This window comes from Strix uralensis, chromosome 13, assembly GCF_047716275.1.
Source record: "Strix uralensis isolate ZFMK-TIS-50842 chromosome 13, bStrUra1, whole genome shotgun sequence".
NCBI lineage: Eukaryota > Metazoa > Chordata > Aves > Strigiformes > Strigidae > Strix > Strix uralensis.
The window spans coordinates 16,741,098-16,757,719 of NC_133984.1; the positions used below are offsets into that span (position 1 = coordinate 16,741,098).

The 16,622-nt window shown below is 51.1% G+C and overlaps 1 protein-coding gene across 1 annotated transcript; it reads left to right on the forward strand.

Annotated features, from left to right (window-relative positions):
* Positions 1-8,110: 8,110 nt before the first annotated feature.
* RAB39B (RAB39B, member RAS oncogene family) lies at positions 8,111-16,479 on the forward strand. Its single transcript, XM_074883148.1, has 2 exons — positions 8,111-8,398; positions 12,680-16,479. Exons 1-2 carry the CDS (start codon positions 8,184-8,186, stop codon positions 13,104-13,106), a joined length of 642 nt encoding a protein of 213 aa, XP_074739249.1. The 5' UTR covers positions 8,111-8,183; the 3' UTR covers positions 13,107-16,479.
* Positions 16,480-16,622: the final 143 nt, after the last annotated feature.

Consider the following 16,622-nt stretch of genomic DNA (forward strand, 5'->3'; position numbering starts at 1 on the left):
GCCTTATTTATATAACTTTTTCTCAGGAACCTTGCAAGCAGAAAAAAAAGAGAAAGCGAGAGCCTAGAAAGTGTTTCTGCCCCATTAGGCAAATATAATCTGTGACCTATGTCCGTTCAAAACTGTTCATATCACAGGTATCAGAAACTATTGAAAATAGTTTAGCAGCTAACTAAAGAAGAGAAAGAAAGAATTGTTGAATCTTGAACAACATCCACTGAATGAGTGTCTCAGATGAGATGGAAAAGAAGTGGTTGAATTAATTATCCATTACTAAATATTTGCACAGCTTTATCCTTCACAGGAAAAAACATTTGAAGTACTGTGGAGATTCAGGGAGAAAATTATGCTGGCTAAATAAACCCATGTAATAATGTAATCTATTGAAATAAGAAAAGCTGTATTTTTGCAGGCTTCTAAATTAAGTGGAAAAAAAAGTATTGAATAGACCTGTATATCAAAAACTGAATAGATAAACACACATCAGTTCCTGATAACTAAGAGTGAGCATATTCATCACCAGATTTGGTTGGTTGGTTTAGCTGGCTGTTTTGTACTTTAATATCTTCCATGGCTTAATCCTTTTCCACCTGCTTACTTTCCACCCCTCAGGTGTCCTGGTTGTCTGCTGGTACTGTTAAAATGGGTGCCTGGGAAGAGATGTCCCTCTGAGCACTGTCGCCAGGGTTGTCAGAAGACACTGGGAAGCTCACTGTAAAGCACCATGCAAAAGCATGTTTGCAAAGACACCATAAGGTATGTGTTACTGGAGCCATGCTGCCCTCAGCAGCATCGCTGCTGCACAAGATCCCACTGACCTGTGGAAAGCTGTTGAAAACAGAAGTCCCTTCCCAACGGGTTGGCCAGGAGCAGCCACTTTTTCCCAGGGGCTGCACTTTTTGGGAGGCTCCTTGTACAGGTGGCTCTGCCATGAGAAGCAGCTCTCCCAGCGAGGGTCAGGGTGAAGCTGGTGGGGCCACAGGAGGACTCTGAGTGTGTTTTGGTACTGCAGTACCGGCTCCTGTCCTGTTGTGAGCAGGGGATGGCTGATCTGTAGCAATAAGGTTTGCACAAGAGCAGGCAACTCCAGGGTGGCCCTTCACACTTTTGGGGCATTTGCCAGCTTCTGAGCACATTGGTTGGTTGGAGGGTGCTGGGTCTGCTTATAGCAGCACAAAAACTGAGCATCGGCCTCCAGGAGGCCCATGGAGAAATTACTGTTAATGGGTCGTATGAGATCTCTTCTGAGAGAGGGATGGGCTTGGTGGAGAGCTGGAAAGGTCTCCTCCAGGGACCCTACAGGAGTTCAGCAACCTAGACCAAGCTCCTTTTGGTTTTGCATTAGTTTCCCATTCACTCAGCTGAAATGCCTTATGTCAGAAAGTAAAATCTGAATGAAGTTGGGTGAAGATGTCAGCAGGCAGCAGCATCCTAGGAGGAGACACAGGCAGGAGCAGGGTCTGAGCTTGGTGCCACCAGGTTCGTGCCGGCGGGCTCCAGTTAGCATTCCTGCTGGAGAGCGGCCGGTGGTGGTATAGTCATTTCCCTGCAAGCCACCTGAAGTAGGTGTTCACTTAAGCAGGCAGGTACTTGCTTTTTAAAATGCTGTGAAATCGTACTGTGGCTGGACTGGTCTCTGAGCGATTGGCAATCCAGCCTCTGTTGTAGACCCAAACTAGCTAAACCAGCCCTGCCTTAATAGGTCATTTTAGGAGGAAAGGAAGGAGTCCTGAGCGTGAAGGCATTTCTGCTGGTCAGTTTTTTATCCAGGACTGCAGTCAGGGTTTAGCAAATTACTTGGCATCCTGTATTTCACAAAAAGGAAACTGTACAACACCACAGAGCCACAGCCCTGCAGCCTACCCCCTGCAGCACCTTAAAGACCACCCTCACCCCCACCCCCCCCAATTAGTCCTCAACAGGTGTTGCAGCTTCTGATAAAAAGGCATGTGTTTAGTGGTGTTGAACAGAACAAATGCAAGTATATTTTGCCTTTTCTCACTCTACAGATCTGCCTGTGCTGCCACTAAACTTGAGACACTACCAGTAGGAACAGAAATCAGATTTCATGCACCTAACAACCCGTAATGCCCTCCTGCTAGTTATTAACAATCCAAAGTAGCTCTTGAGCTGTAAGCAAGCAGTCTGAGCTCTGGGCTCAGAGGGGAAGCTAGGGAGCTGTTTTCTGGAAATGTAAGTAGCTCAGACACCCGCTCTGTAGGAAGAAAAATCACAATAACCTCTTTTCCTCTCCTCCTCTCTCTCCCACTCACCATTACTAATTTATCCTGATGGTAATGGCTCCTATTTGCTCTAAGCAGATCCTGTTCCCTTGCTGGGAAGACTTGAACAGCTACAAGGACATAATATTCCCAGTGGAGGATCTGTTCTTGGATTCAGGCAGACTCAAGCAGATATAATGATCTCTTGATGGGAGCCCCCCTTTTTCAACCGGCCAACCCATGGCCATTTTAATGTGATCATAATCTGAAATAAGACACAGGGAGCTGCATCTGGAGTAAGCCATCCCACAGTAATGAGCTGACGTGTAATTTATTGTCCCAGGGAAATGTTTTGCAAATGTTTTACGTCTCCAAAAACCCAGCTGACTTGCTCGCATGTGCAAGCCGTTGGGGCTGGAGGCTATGTCATGTGGGTGCTGTGTGGCACCAGAGGGTGGCCCTGCCACTTGCAGGGATGCAGGGACAAGCTTATCCTCTGTGCACGTCCACCCGAGTGGATCACACTGTACGAGAATTTAATCTCCCCTGTCTGTTCAGGTTGCAAAGCAAATGCTAACGCTGCCCTGGAGCACCGTTATTGACTCAAGAGGCTTCTCTGGTTATTTCTGAAGTTCTTCTGCATTTGTGTCTCTCCCACATTCTCCCATCGGCACGGATCCTGACTGGCTTTGCAGCCCCATCTCTGCAGTGTTACTAAGCTCCTTGGGAGGAGGCAGAGCCTCCTGCTCAGGGGATGGGGCAATTCAAGCTGTCTGAGGTCGGGTAGCTGCTCTGTGCTGGGCCCTTTGTTCCTCTACGGCCAAGGGAGAGGGCAGTGGTGGTGGAGGATGGTTCATCCCACCAAGCTGAGTGGGATAAATAGATCTCAAGATGTTCCTGCCTTTCTGTTGGCTACAGAAGAAGTCTGGATGCCTAGTGTAGGAGAGACATTTAGGTAATGTGTTCCTATATTAATGAGGGACCATTAATGGGACAACCAGCATCACTATATTTATGAAGCCTGTGTCTGCTCTACGGCTTTTGATTTGATCCCAGTGTGACACTGGGGGACCAGTGGTACCTCTGCAGAATGCCACCCCTGGAACCCCAGCCAGCCAGTTTGGAGCTGCCTTGGCGTGCAGTACCCCATTGCTCACTAGAAGCATTTTTCCAACAAGTTGATGTTTGGAGAGGGAGGTTAAACAAGTTTCCTGGGGACAGAGGCTGCCAGTCTGCCACAGAAGTCCGCCACTACAAAAGGCCCTTTAGTGCAGCCAAAGGCCGAGATGGGACAGAAGCTTCACCATGTGGCTCCTGGCATTCAGCCCTGCCTGTGCTCCCCTCCTGCTACTGCTGTTGAAGGCTCTAAGGCTGTCACCTCGTCACAAAGTCCTAAATTATGCTCCCAGTGCCTGCTGTCAGCTGGGCTGTCAGTTCTGAGCACTGTGTGGCTTTACGCTTGTCTGCACCACCCTGGCTAACTGTGGGCATCATATAAATAATAAACATTAATTCTCTTAATACCTTCCCTCTGTCCTGGGTTTTACAGTGGCACGCATCAGCTAGCAGGTCATGGGTGCAATCACGTCCCTGTCAACAGTGTAATCTGTCTCCATGTCACATTTCCTGGACAGGCCTAATTTAACAGGGATGTTTTTTGGAACTAGCTAATAAATTGTTTGCTACATGTGGTTAGCCAGCCCTGCTCTCAGCACTCCCATCACCCTGGTGTGTGGCCCGTAACTGTTTGCAGTAAGTAGCTGGTCTCTGGCCTGTCTGGTAGCATACACTCGCAGGGCTCCACTGGGGTGCCGTTCATCTCTGCGGTGAGGAGCAACTCCATTGTGAGTGGGGCTGGGATATAAAACCTGCAAGGGCCAGGGGTGTCAGCCTGTGGGTTCCTCTGGTTCCCCAGTGTGTTGCGATCGCTGCACCTTCCCAGGCTGGGGTGCAGGCATGGGCCGTCTCGGGCAGCTCCCGTGCATCCAGCCCCGCAGCGAGGGATTCTGCCTGATTGATTGTTTTTTGTATCCTTGGAAACTGAAAGGGCATTAAAATTGCATGGTGTGTGCAGTGCTGATGCACTCTCCTCCTCGTAGTGCTGCCATGGGCTTGGAGATGGCTTCAGCCTCCAGCTGCCAGCTATGGGGTGTAAAGGGCACTGGCTGGTTCTGGAGAAAAACTAAACTACAACTGACTGGCAAAATATTTAGGGGGGGGACCTCTGTGAATCACAGTGCTGGGGTCCAGGGGGGGTGGCTGACTCCTAGCCATCCCTGACCATGGCTAGGGACCTTCTGTCTTTATGGCCCAGCCACAGCAAGCCTGGGTTTCACAGCAGAGAGCTCCTGCCCAAGAGGAGCAGCCTGCCTTGAAACCATTCTGCCCAGCCACGGGGACTGCTGAGGCTGGTGCTGGGCTCTTAATGTGGGGTTGGCGTGACAGTGGTTCCTGCCATTTGGAGTACACATGGCACTCACCACCCACCAGCCTGAAATGGGTTGGAACTGGGCTCTCAGAAGCCCCTCCTAAGTATCTGCTTAGGCCTCCATCGTCTAACACTAAAAGGAAGTTAATATAATTGCTCTGAGATAGAGACCACAGGCAGCGCAGGTCAGCAAGGGAGTTGTTCTCCAGCCCTTTCCCCCTTTCATCCCAGCTTTCCTGACTTACAATAAATTTACTAAATCAGAAACACCCACTCCAGTGGCTGCTGTGTGGATGTTTTTCACCTTGTGCAGGAGCTGCATGCCCAGGCGTGCATAGGCTGCCCTGGGGAAGGGCTCCGACCTGCGTTCGCCGTACGCAGTGCGGGGCTGTATGGCAGTGCTGCCTGACAGGAGCTCCCCTCTGCCTCTCTGGGCAGGTTGGACCCTGCCTGTGGGGTCCCACGAGTGCTGCCAGCCGATGCAGGAGCTCGGCCCCTGTGCACCAGCATGGGTTCAGCTGTCCCCTCGCCTGTGCCGAGGCCGTTTTCAGGCAGCATTCCCCCAGCACTAGCAGCTTCGAGGAGAAAGGGGCTGCTCTGGAATCACCCCTGGAGCCACAGGGAGGAGGGCTGAAGGGTTGCCCCGAGTCCAGAGGTGCTGACAGCCAGCGGAGGCTGCCCTGAGCGCTGCCATCAGTGCGCACACTCCCGCAGCTTCTCACCAGCACCTGCTGTCCTGTCCCCAGCCGACAAACCTGCTTTTGCATCAAATCTAGGTTACTCTCTGTCTCACTCTTTCAGACACCAGATTTTCCATTTTCTAAAACGGTACCAGAACAAAGGCTCTCCCAGGAGCTCATTTTCTCCTACCTTCTCAGTTGCTGCTAATTAATATCGTGGCTGCCTAGTCACGCAGCGTGTGTTCATCTATATGCATGTGTTCAGAGAAGATGAAAATAATATCTGCATCACGGGATCCTGCGGGTTTATTTGCTGGGAAAAAAACAGGTCCCTGATGCTCCAGGAATTCCTCTAGCTACGACAGTGTCTGCTGGGCACCGGCCCACCCCTTGGTGCTCTCCTTGGCTCCTCACAGCCCTGCAAGTCGGGGCGCTTCAGCTGCTCCCCACCGTAGCTCACGCCGCTGCCATGAGTTGTCCACTGGCACCTCTGCCTGGAGATCCCTGCCGGAGATGCTGCTGGTGGGCTGTGTCACCGGGCGCCTGCTCAAGCACGGTTAAACCCGTGGCAGAAAGGGAGTGGGGTGACTGTGTGTGCGAGTGCACGGGGAGGAGAGAAAAAGTTGAAGCGAAACCACAATTTGTTGTGGGCTTGAACTAATGGGCATCAAATGCTTAGAGATCATACAGTAAAGTGCAACAGATCCCCACAAAGCATCGCTGGCAGAGTCACTGGTTAATGTGCTGCTAACTTGGATTTATAGGTTTAATATTTTTCTGTTGCACCGTTTCTCTTGCTGTGCAGATTGCTTCATCAGTTTTCTTTCCTGTCCTGAGGTACATTAACATAGGATCTTTTGGGGTTGTTAATAGATATATTTCAAAGGATATTGAAAAAATTCCTTGTCATTTATTCCTGAAGACTTGAAATGGTCTCTAATGTCCTAGTCCAATTTGCAAGGTGCCTAACTATCTCATACCTATATAAACATCCTTTTTTTGAGGAGCTAATGAATATAATAGCCACTGTGAAATGTGTTTATTTCAATAAGGGTCATGCAGGAGGAGCTCTTAATGAAACCATCTTTATTTAAGAAAAAAACCACCAGTGCTTGCATAAATTAAAAAAAAAGCATCAATAGTCCTCTTTTCTTTTTTTTTATGGTTGACTTAATACACACAGTTTAGTCACTGTTTTTAATAATATACACGCTCATTTTCCCTTCCAGAGATGAAAACTCTGCTCCGGCAAGTGCTGCACAAGCTGGTGCCGGGACTCAGCCACACCCCCGGGGCCGTGTGCCACTGTGACCATGCACAGCCCGACCCCTCGGGACAGCGCCTGTCTGGGACAGCCCGGTCAAAGCTGGGACAGACGATCCCAGGTACCTGCTCGGGCCTCTGAACGCCGTGCTTCGCCCTGCGGAGGTGAGAACCCGCTCGAGCAGAGCGAGGGAAAATGGATTTGTTAAGATTTGTGGTATTTAAGTTGCTGGGTATTTAATGTCTGTAACTATTCATTTTTGAGACTGTACACACATAATATATATACACACATACTCTACATACACACACACACGCACACACAGAGATAAATACGTGTGTGTATGTGGATACGCAGGGTTTCGTGAGGCTGTGAGTGAGACCCCTCACTATCCCACTGTCCCCCCTGGACAAGGCCGCGGGGGGCAGAGGCGCTCCTTGGGCTGCCCCCCCCCATTAGATGTCGGTGGGAACGAAGCTCCCGATGCGGGGCTGAGGAGCCCGAATCTCTCCAGAAATGGGACTCGGGTTTAAAACATGGGAAGGTGTTGCAGGCCCAGCTCAACCCTTCTCACCCGGGGAAGAGCTGAGAAAGGTTCGCCTTGGCCTGCGCCCCCTTAGCTTTGGGGTCTGCCTGGTCCTCCAGCTCCCCCTTGGCCCTGGACTCAACGTGGCTCCCCTCTGCCCCATGTCCCCCTCAGCCCCGGGGGTCCCCTCAGCCTCATGTCCCCTCAGCCCCCAGCTCCCCTCAGCCCGGTGTCCCCCTCAGCTCCGGGGCTCCCCTCAGCCTCAAGCTCCCCTCAGCCCCGGGGGTCCCCTCAGCCCGGTGTCCCTCTCAGCCTCCGGCTCCCCTCAGCCTCAAGCTCCCCGCAGTCCCCGGGGATCCCCTCAGCCCCGGGCTCCCCCCGGCCACCCCCGCCGCCCCGCACGGTCCCGCCCCGCCCCGCCCCCGCCCGGCTCCCGCAGCGGCGGCGTTTCGGGGGTGGCGGCTCCTCCCGGCAGTGCGGTAGAGCGCGGCCGCCATTGCATCACGGCGCGCCCCGCGCTCGGCCGCGCCTCCATCCCGCAGCCCGGCACCGGCTCCGGCACCGGCGGGGGGGCCGCAGCCGCAGGGCACGGCCGCCGCGGAGGGGGGGCGCGGGGAGCGACCCTCGGCCGGGCCCCAGCGCCCGCACGGCTGAGGCGGCGGCCGGCGCCCGCCCGGCCCCGCGGTCCGCGCAGCGCCTGGGCGGCGGGGGCCGGGCGCGGAGGGGAGGAGAGGGGAGGCGGCCGCTGGGCGGGGATGCGCCGGCGGTGACGGGGCGGCGGGGTGCCGGGCGGGGGCCTGCGCCGGCCGCCATGGGGCCCGCCTGAACCGCGCGGCCGCGGCGCACACAGCGGGGCCGGCCCGCCCGCGCCCCGGCGGCGGGGGCCAGGCCCGGGGCCGCCGCCGGCCCCCCGGGGCGCCGCGCTCCCGGCCCAGCGGCGCGGCGCCTCCCGGCCGGCGCCCCCCTGCGGGCGAGCGGCGCGGCGCCGGCGGCCGCCCCCGGGCCCGCGGGCCGGGCATGGGCGGCGCGGCGGCGGGCGGGCGCTGAGGCGGGCGGCGGCAGCATGGAGGCCATCTGGCTCTACCAGTTCCGCCTGATCGTCATCGGCGACTCCACCGTGGGCAAGTCCTGCCTCATCCGCCGCTTCACCGAGGGGCGCTTCGCCCAGATCTCCGACCCCACGGTGGGCGTGGATTTCTTCTCCAGGCTGGTGGAGATCGAGCCGGGCAAGAGGATCAAGCTGCAGATCTGGGACACGGCCGGCCAGGAGCGGTTCCGGTGAGCCCTGCGGCGGCGGGGCCGGGCGGGCCGGGAGCTGCGGGACTGGGGCCGGCGCCCCCCGCTCGTGTGCCGGGCCCCGGCTTGTGCAGGGGGGCCCGCACCGCCGGCTGAGGCGCTTGGCGAATGAGACAAAGAAGGGTCAAATTGCACCTTTTGCCCCCCAACCTCCCCCCCCTTCCCCCCCCCGCTCCAGCGCTGTGCCCAAAACGCGCCGGGTCAGCGTCCCGCGTCGTGTACCCGGGGCTTGTGTCCAGCCCCGAATGGCCGCGTGTGGGGGGTGGGGTGTGGAGCAGCTGCCGGGCAGGGGGACGGAGCCCCAAGGCAGCGCTGGGGTCTGGGGGTGTTTCCCAGCCCTGCGCGGCATCAGAGGATGCAGCTCGGCAGGGAACGCGCCTGCTCCCCGTTGGTGCAGAGAGGCAGTAACCAGGATGTTTCATAGCTGAACGCACGTTTAGGCTCGCTAAACGCCATGGAATATGTGGTTTGATTCTCTGCGGCGACAGCAGAGCTCAGCTGTCCGTAGGACAGAGAAAGGCCGGGACTAACCCTTGGTGGTGGCTGTGCAGAGGTCACAGGTGCTCTCCGCAGAGGGCCATGCTGGGCGCTGCACGGGCACGAACCGTTTGAGAGGTTAAGCGATAGTAACGGAGGCTCGACGAGGAAGAATAAAGGTGGCATGTGGGACCATGCCAAGAGTTCCCTACAGCACTGTGTTGTACGGTAAAAACAGCAGTCGCAGTTGGAGCAGGCTCGGCCCCAGCTGAACAGGGAGCTGGTGGTGTCACAGGACACATGCTGCTCGGACAGGGCTTATTTGGAAGGGCTGTGAGCGTACCCTCAACTCCCTGCCTCCCATTTGCTTATATTTTTCATGCATCTTTAACCCTCATCCGCTCTTTCTTCCTGCTCCCTCCGGGAGCACTTTTCTTGCTCTGCATCTCTGCGCAGCTTCACCTAGCTTCTACTTCTGGGCTGTAATGACTCGCCTGAGGAATGGTTTGGTTTCATTCAATAGATGAAACCTCCCCTACCCCCACCCCTCTCACCACCTTCCTTTGCATCTGTGGCGCTGGCATCTGGCCCAGGATGTGCAGTAGTTGGTCCTTATCCACTGACAGGTTTTTCTTCTGCTACCTTGCAGCCTTTCGGCATGAGGAGCTGGTGCTTTATTCTGCTGAGAGAGGAGGTGCTTTAGCTTGCAGTTGCATCAGCTTCCAGCTTTGGATCTCGGGCTGAGGTCTGTAGAAAGCACGCCTGGGTGCCGTCCCCTGCTTCTGCCTTTGCTGTGAAGAGCAAAAGCTGTCGGATGGCTTCAGTTTCCTTTCTTTTACACATTAGGAAGTTGGGGGCCCTGGAGGCTGCTTACCCTTAGTGCTGGTGGTTGACCCGGCCCGGCGCTCGGGTTGTCAGCATGATGAGCAGGCGACCTTCAGCGCAAGGGCAGGCTGCACCGCTGCGATGGGCAGCGGCATTTCAAAGGCAGGAAGAGTGCAAGGGGCAGGAACAGCGAGTGACATAAAAAAACACATCATGCAGCTTTGAAATGCCCTTGCCAAAGCACGGAGTTAAATTCCCAATGTGAAGAGCTAGAGGGAAATGAGCAAACCCAGGTGCTTTTGTGGTGTGCTCTGAAGTATGAAAAAATCAGGCAAAAACTCTGTTTTGCGTTTATCCCTTTCAGATTGCCGTTAGCCCTGTGACAGATTGTGCCCCATAAAGACAGCAGTTCTTGGGCTTCTCCTGCAAGCCATTTTTCTTGGCAAAAGACAAGATGTAGTTATTACTGGAATAAGCTGAAGCCCCTTGGACTTGTGGGCTTAGGCAAGAAGCACAATGGTGCAGGTGCTGTCCAGAACCCTTGAACTTTTTTGTCATAGCACAGGGAATTTCTTGAGAAGGAAATTCGTAAGAATGAGCTCCACTTTTTCAGAGTTCTCCGATTTGAGCATTTCCAGTCTGCTTTGCATAGTTTTAACAGCTGCCCTGCAAGGAAGAAACCACTGTAGTTATTCTGAAATCACCTTGCTGGTGTTCTCTGGTCTGCAGCTGTGCCACGTTTCTGCTCTTCCTGATCCCCGTTGTGAGCTCTTTCACTCTTCATAAATGAGAAGCTATTTCTGTGGAGTCAAGGCTTAAATTGCAGTTAAGCATGTGCCGTTCTATTTTGCCAGCTTAGGCGCCAAAACATGCTACCTGGGGCAGCATTGAGGCTGCTTTGGAGCTGTAGAAGAGCAGGGTCCAATTCCTCCTGGATCCGGCAGGTTTTGCCTATCTCTGGTTGCTCAGATACTGTGATTTCCTTGTCTGAAACGTGATGTTGTGTAATGCTAACAAAAGCAAAAGCATGTGGAGCCCTCACTCCCTGGAATTGAGTACCACCACCTATAGCAGAGCTGTTTCCTTCCAGCCAGCAGCTCTCCATCTGCTGAGAGGGAAAGGCTGGAACAAACAGGCACAGTCCCTGGGTACAAGAGTCCCTACCACAGGTATAGAGCTGGGGAGAGTTCCCAGAGGTGCAATACCTTTATGTTAAAACTTGGCCAAAATAGGTGCAAATCCCCGCTCTGCTCTGCATGAGCATGTAGGAGTGTGGCGGGAGGAGGGAAGGTAGGAGTTTTGGAAGGGAATTGGGGAGTGATGTGCAGCGTGAAGGCGGTGTAGTTTGCTTTCTGCAGGTCGGTAAGGAAAACAGCCTGTGAAAGAGGCTTTGAAAAAAGGCACTGAGACCTTCACCTAGTTTTGCCTCAAAGCAGCGTTCAGCTTAGATCCTGTCATGTCTTTCAGAAGTACCTGAGGCGTTGTTGATGTTGGCAGGAGGAGCCAGGGCTGATGGCATGGAACACAAGGCAGAAGCAGAAATGCCTGTGTGGGGGTGAATTCAAAGCACCACTATCTGTTTGCAGCTGGCTAGATAGCAAAAGGCAGATCTAGTTCCCTTGGTGCCAAATGTGCAGAGCTACTGTTGCCCCTCAGCCAATTATCTTATTTCCCTCTCTTCTGGCTTTTTTTCAGTTTTCGCTGTGGATTTTCACTCGTCAGTGCATGTCTGTTGATAAAGCAATCCTTGAAAACTCCAGTTCATCCTTTCTTGGGGCAGTTTTGCTAGATGCACATGCTGCAGGACCAAATAACCCCTAAGAAAGTCTTGCATGTCCAAAAAGCACCTTGTCCCAAGGTAAAAATGCAGCAGTGCTTACATTTTCCCAGCAAGGAATGTTCAGGCCTGAGTGTGAATTCCTCCAGGGACTGAAATCGATCATTGCTTCTGGATATAGAATGAATCCGTGACTTTGCAGAACCACCACACTTTTACAGCTTCTTGGTTTTTCCATGTGTAGTAGTCATTGAACTGTAGCTCTGCTCAGCCTCACGGTCTCGGCTTCGCTCCATCGCCCTGCGTTAGCTGATTTCATGTGCTGCTTCTGGCAGCACTGAAGTCTGCCCTTGCTTGGAAGAGTTGTGGAAGATGCGCTCCATTTCTCAGCCTGCGGTTTGGGGGTCTTTTTGGTTACTGTTTAATGCTGTCAGTATTTGGCAGGAACGAGACCAACAGTAATGCAGATTCCCCTAGGAAGGTGTTGTAGCATTTTGCTGTTACTTGGGAGGTCAGACTGTTTGCTTCTGTTTTGATCAGTGGTGTAGTGGGAGAAAGTGTAGGGGTCAGTGGATGTCCCTGTGCCAAGGCCCTGGGTATATGGAGGGGAGCTACAACCCATTGGTTTGCCTTCTGAACCTGTAGACTCCTCCTTTTATATATTTGTCAAAGTGTTTGGTTTCAAACGAGTCCTTTAATTTGTTACAGTGCATCTAAACCAATGGGTTAGACAAGGTATGCAGAGAACTTCCGTGGCGGGGGACAGGACTCTTTAGACTAACAGCAAAGGGCATACAGAAATCCATGATGGAAAATAGAGACCAAAAATGGTGGGGGGGATTTATTACAGAGCTGTAATAAATCAGTGGGGCAGTTACCCAAGGGTGAAATCTTTAAGCCAAGATCAGTTGTCTTCTTGAATGACAAGCTCTACAGAGCACAAGCTGGAAGTGGTAAGACATTGCCTGAATGGCCTTCTCTGCCCTGTGTTCTGCAGGGTAGACAGGGTAGTAGTGATGGTGCTTTCTTAAACAAAGAAGTAGGTTCAGAAGGGCTACATTTGGCTTAAGGAAAAAAAAAAAATCAGAAGACACAAACAAACAAACCCTCACCTGAAACTCACTCTGCCCTTTTTCCCAAACAGCTGTAACTTACACTTTTTGTTGTGGCTCATTCATTTCCAGGTCCATCACCAGAGCGTACTACAGGAACTCGGTTGGCGGACTCCTCCTCTTTGACATTACAAACCGCAGGTCCTTCCAGAATGTCCACGAGTGGCTAGAGGAGACCAAGGTGCACGTCCAGCCGTACCAGATCGTCTTTGTTTTGGTAGGTCACAAGTGTGACCTTGACACACAGCGGCAAGTCACCAGGCACGAGGCTGAGAAACTGGCTGCTGCATATGGTATGAAGTACATTGAGACCTCAGCTCGGGATGCCATTAACGTGGAGAAGGCCTTCACTGATCTGACTCGAGATATATACGAGCTTGTTAAAAGGGGGGAAATTTCAATCCAGGAGGGATGGGAAGGGGTAAAGAGCGGGTTTGTCCCAAACGTAGTGCACTCTTCAGAAGAAGTGGTGAAATCAGATAGGCGATGCTTGTGCTGAGCTCTTCTAGTGAGGCGAGTGGTGATGAACTCTACTAACCAAACGTACTTTACTAAGTGAACTCAGTGTGACAGAAGGGAGAGCAACACTCCCGTTGTGAACAGCCTCCCACGTTGTTTTGGACACCAGAACAGACCCCGGAAAGAAATGTTCTGTTCCAAATAATCTTTCAGAACTGGGGGCTACAAACCTAAAGGAGAGTGAGTGAGGGTGCATGTAGATGTTGTGAGGAGCCAGGCAGCAGAAATGAGGGGTTGCACAAGACAGGAGAGAGCTGAATGGGCTGGCACACGCCAGGGTACTGTACATGTCCTCTTTTAAGTAAATCCATAGCTCCATGCTGGGTAGTGAAGCCACAGTATGGATACTTTAGTAGTATGACAAATGGGCAGACAGAGAGAAAGAAAGAGGACATCTTTGTTTGTGTCAGCTGTTTATTACCAGGAAGGTGTAAAGGCAGCACAGATACTGTTTCCTCATAAGGCCAACTCCACAGGAAAAGTTTACTGACATGGTATGCACACTTGCTGAATTTTCTTATGTTCTTGAACCTAATTCAATAGCAAAGAATATTCTGTGGGATTTAAAGAGGAAAACAGTAGTTATTTGATTGGTAATTAAAATTTAAATTCCCCCCCCCCCCCCCCCAGTGCTTTTCTTGCTGTGCTGAACTGGGATTCTAAGTGGCAACTCCTGTTCCAGTAATTATTCAATGCATTTTTACGCATTTACTGCCTAGGTGAGTACCTTGAAAGTACCCTGAGTTCAGGGCTTTCCAACAGAATTGTGATCAAGAGCATAAAGAGAGAACCATGTCCTCATATGTTATATCTTAAGGCTGGGGTGTTGCAGCCAGGTGGGACACACCAACATTTCTGTCTTGCTAACAGCACTGTGCTGACCTTCTGGGTGGCTCACCAGCCAGGTCACAAGCAGGAATGGAAAGGAGGGGAAAATAAAAAAAAAACCAACAACAAACCAACAAAATAAAAAAAAAAACTTGAAAAGCTTAACTCAGGTGCATCAGACATCCTAAAAGGTGAGATTTGCTTTTAAAGAAGTTAAATAGCATGGAAAGCAACAGCTTCCATCAGTACTCTCTGCTGTTAAAGTGTCATTTTCTTTCTTTGGCATCTGTGGAGAGCTAGCACTGGGAAGGAGGAGCACACAACAGAAGTGTCTGAGCGGGTGGAAAGGAAAGCCACAAGACAAGCTCAAGAATAAAATTTGTTTTCCTCCATGTTTTAATTTGACAAAAGAAGATCCATCTCAGGTTGGTCATCACGGGGTGGCAGCCATGTTCCAAAAGCTCTGTGTCGGTGGATGTTTTCTGGGAATGCCATTCACCACTTAGGAGCTTTGCTTCCGCTAAGTTTTAACTTAAGCTTTTGAAGTGCAGCAGGGTAACTGTGCTCCTGTAGCAAACTAGGGAAGTTCAGCCTATTAAAAGCAAACAAACAAAACTATAGTGACTTCTTTTTTACTCAAGTTTGCAAGCTTTATATACCAAACTGCTAATGGGCAGGAGGGAGGGATTAGTTAAAAGACACAGGAAGCATCTAGCATATGATTTTAGGCCTCTAAGTAGAGAAGAATAAAATACTTGTTACAGCTTTTTAAGCTACCCCATCTATAAAAGCGTGGGTCTTCTCGATTGCTGTTGAGTTCAGACTATTTTTCCCTTTGAACCTGTTCTCATGATTTGCAGCACGTGGGCAGGTCTCCATGAAGAAAAAAACCTGTGGTTCCTGTGTTAAAGCTGTGAAAAAAAACCAACCAACAAACCCAACCCAACAACCAAAACCCTGGAAATGGGTAACATTTTTATTTTCAGTGTTCTAGGAACAACGTCAGTTCCTGAGCCCTGCAGGGGAGCAGCAGTGTTGTGCGTGCTGGGGGGGCACTGGGAGCGAATCAGAGGAAGGGAGGGCGGCAGGGGCCTAGCACCTTTCGGTAAGCTTGTTGCTGCCAACCCCCCATCGCTCTTGACTAGGCTGTAAACGTATCAGAAACCTTGTCCTAAAGCCCAGGGAATTCCAGGCAGATTCAGTTGTGGTCGAGTGCCCTGAAGATTTAAAAAAAAAAAAAAAATATCCCTTTACAAAATCTCTTTCTAGGTAAGCAAAGCTGGAGAAGATTGATGCAGCGAGCACCACAGGAGCTTGGCTGCCATGGGCTCTCGTGGGCTGACGCCAGTGGAGAGCGCGAGGTTTGCTCGGACCAGGTCTGTTAGTCACGTTTTCACAGGCAAGGACAAACAAGTACGAAAGGGTCAGTTTCTTCATTCTCTGAATGGAAAGTTTGCCAGGCAGCTGCCTTGGGCTTCCAGGGTCCGGCTGGCCAGGAGGTGTGTCTTGGGCTGCAGAGCTGGGGGTAGCAGAGCAGGAGTGCTACATCAAGGGCAGTTAGAAGTTGGCTCAAACAGCATTCGAGCAGTAGTAAGATTCTGTAATTCTCTGTGCAGAAACCTGGACAGCAGGGGAAAGATCACTTTTCACAACACAACCAATATTGTACTTAACGGGTTTTGGGCATTCCCCTTTACTGCTCCCCGAGAGAACTTCCAGAAAGCCTAAATCAGTAAGTGCATTCAGGCCTTCATAGTCAATTTTCAATTTAAAAATACAAGTGTCATAATTCTAAAGAGGAACAGTACAGAAGAAAGTGTACACAGTCTTAACTACTTAGAGGTAATAAATGGTTATATTAAATGATAGAGAAACCATTATCTACATCTTTTTCTAATTCCTTGCATTTTCTAGACAGCTTATTAAAATATAGGAAATGTAGATTCATCTGTACAAAATTTGGAATGTTTTTTCTAAGATGAAGAACTTATAGGATATGCTAAGAATTCTTTTCTAACAACTGGTTTTAATGCTTTGACTTCTAGTGCAAGAGGGACTTAGAGAAATCAGAAGGTGATACCTTTCACAGGATAAAGGTCAGGAGCTCTTTTACTCTAGGACAAAAATAAGAAAAAAAAAAAAAAGAAAAAGCTAACTTTTTGTGGTCTCTGCCACATGTTAAAAACAATCTGCATGTTAGATTGAAATTGCTCAGAACCTCCAGAATAAAAGCATACTATACACTTTCCTCGCTTTCTGTTATGCTCTGTAACGAAATGTGAAAATAATGCTGTATTTAGCTGTCTGTATGTGACTGAAAATATGCTTGTATTTAGCAAAATGGTTACTATGTGATAATGTGAAATCCAAAACTTGTAAAGAAACTTTGGTGGCTTTTTTTCTTTCCCCCTCCCCATTCTTTATCAGTAAGCTATCTACTACCTGTACCACTTCTGTACCGCAGCCGTAACTGGAAGTCTAACGTGGACTGGCTCAACAATAAACAGGCACTCTTTGCAACAGCATCCGCTGCACACTTTTCTCCGAAGGCCCACTGCTTACATCTTCAGAACCAGTTTTTTCTCGCTGAGAAAAAACAGTACAACTCTAGAAACACTGACCCTTCTAAACCAAACCAAACCACCCCCCAAACACAGCCCCTGCTCCC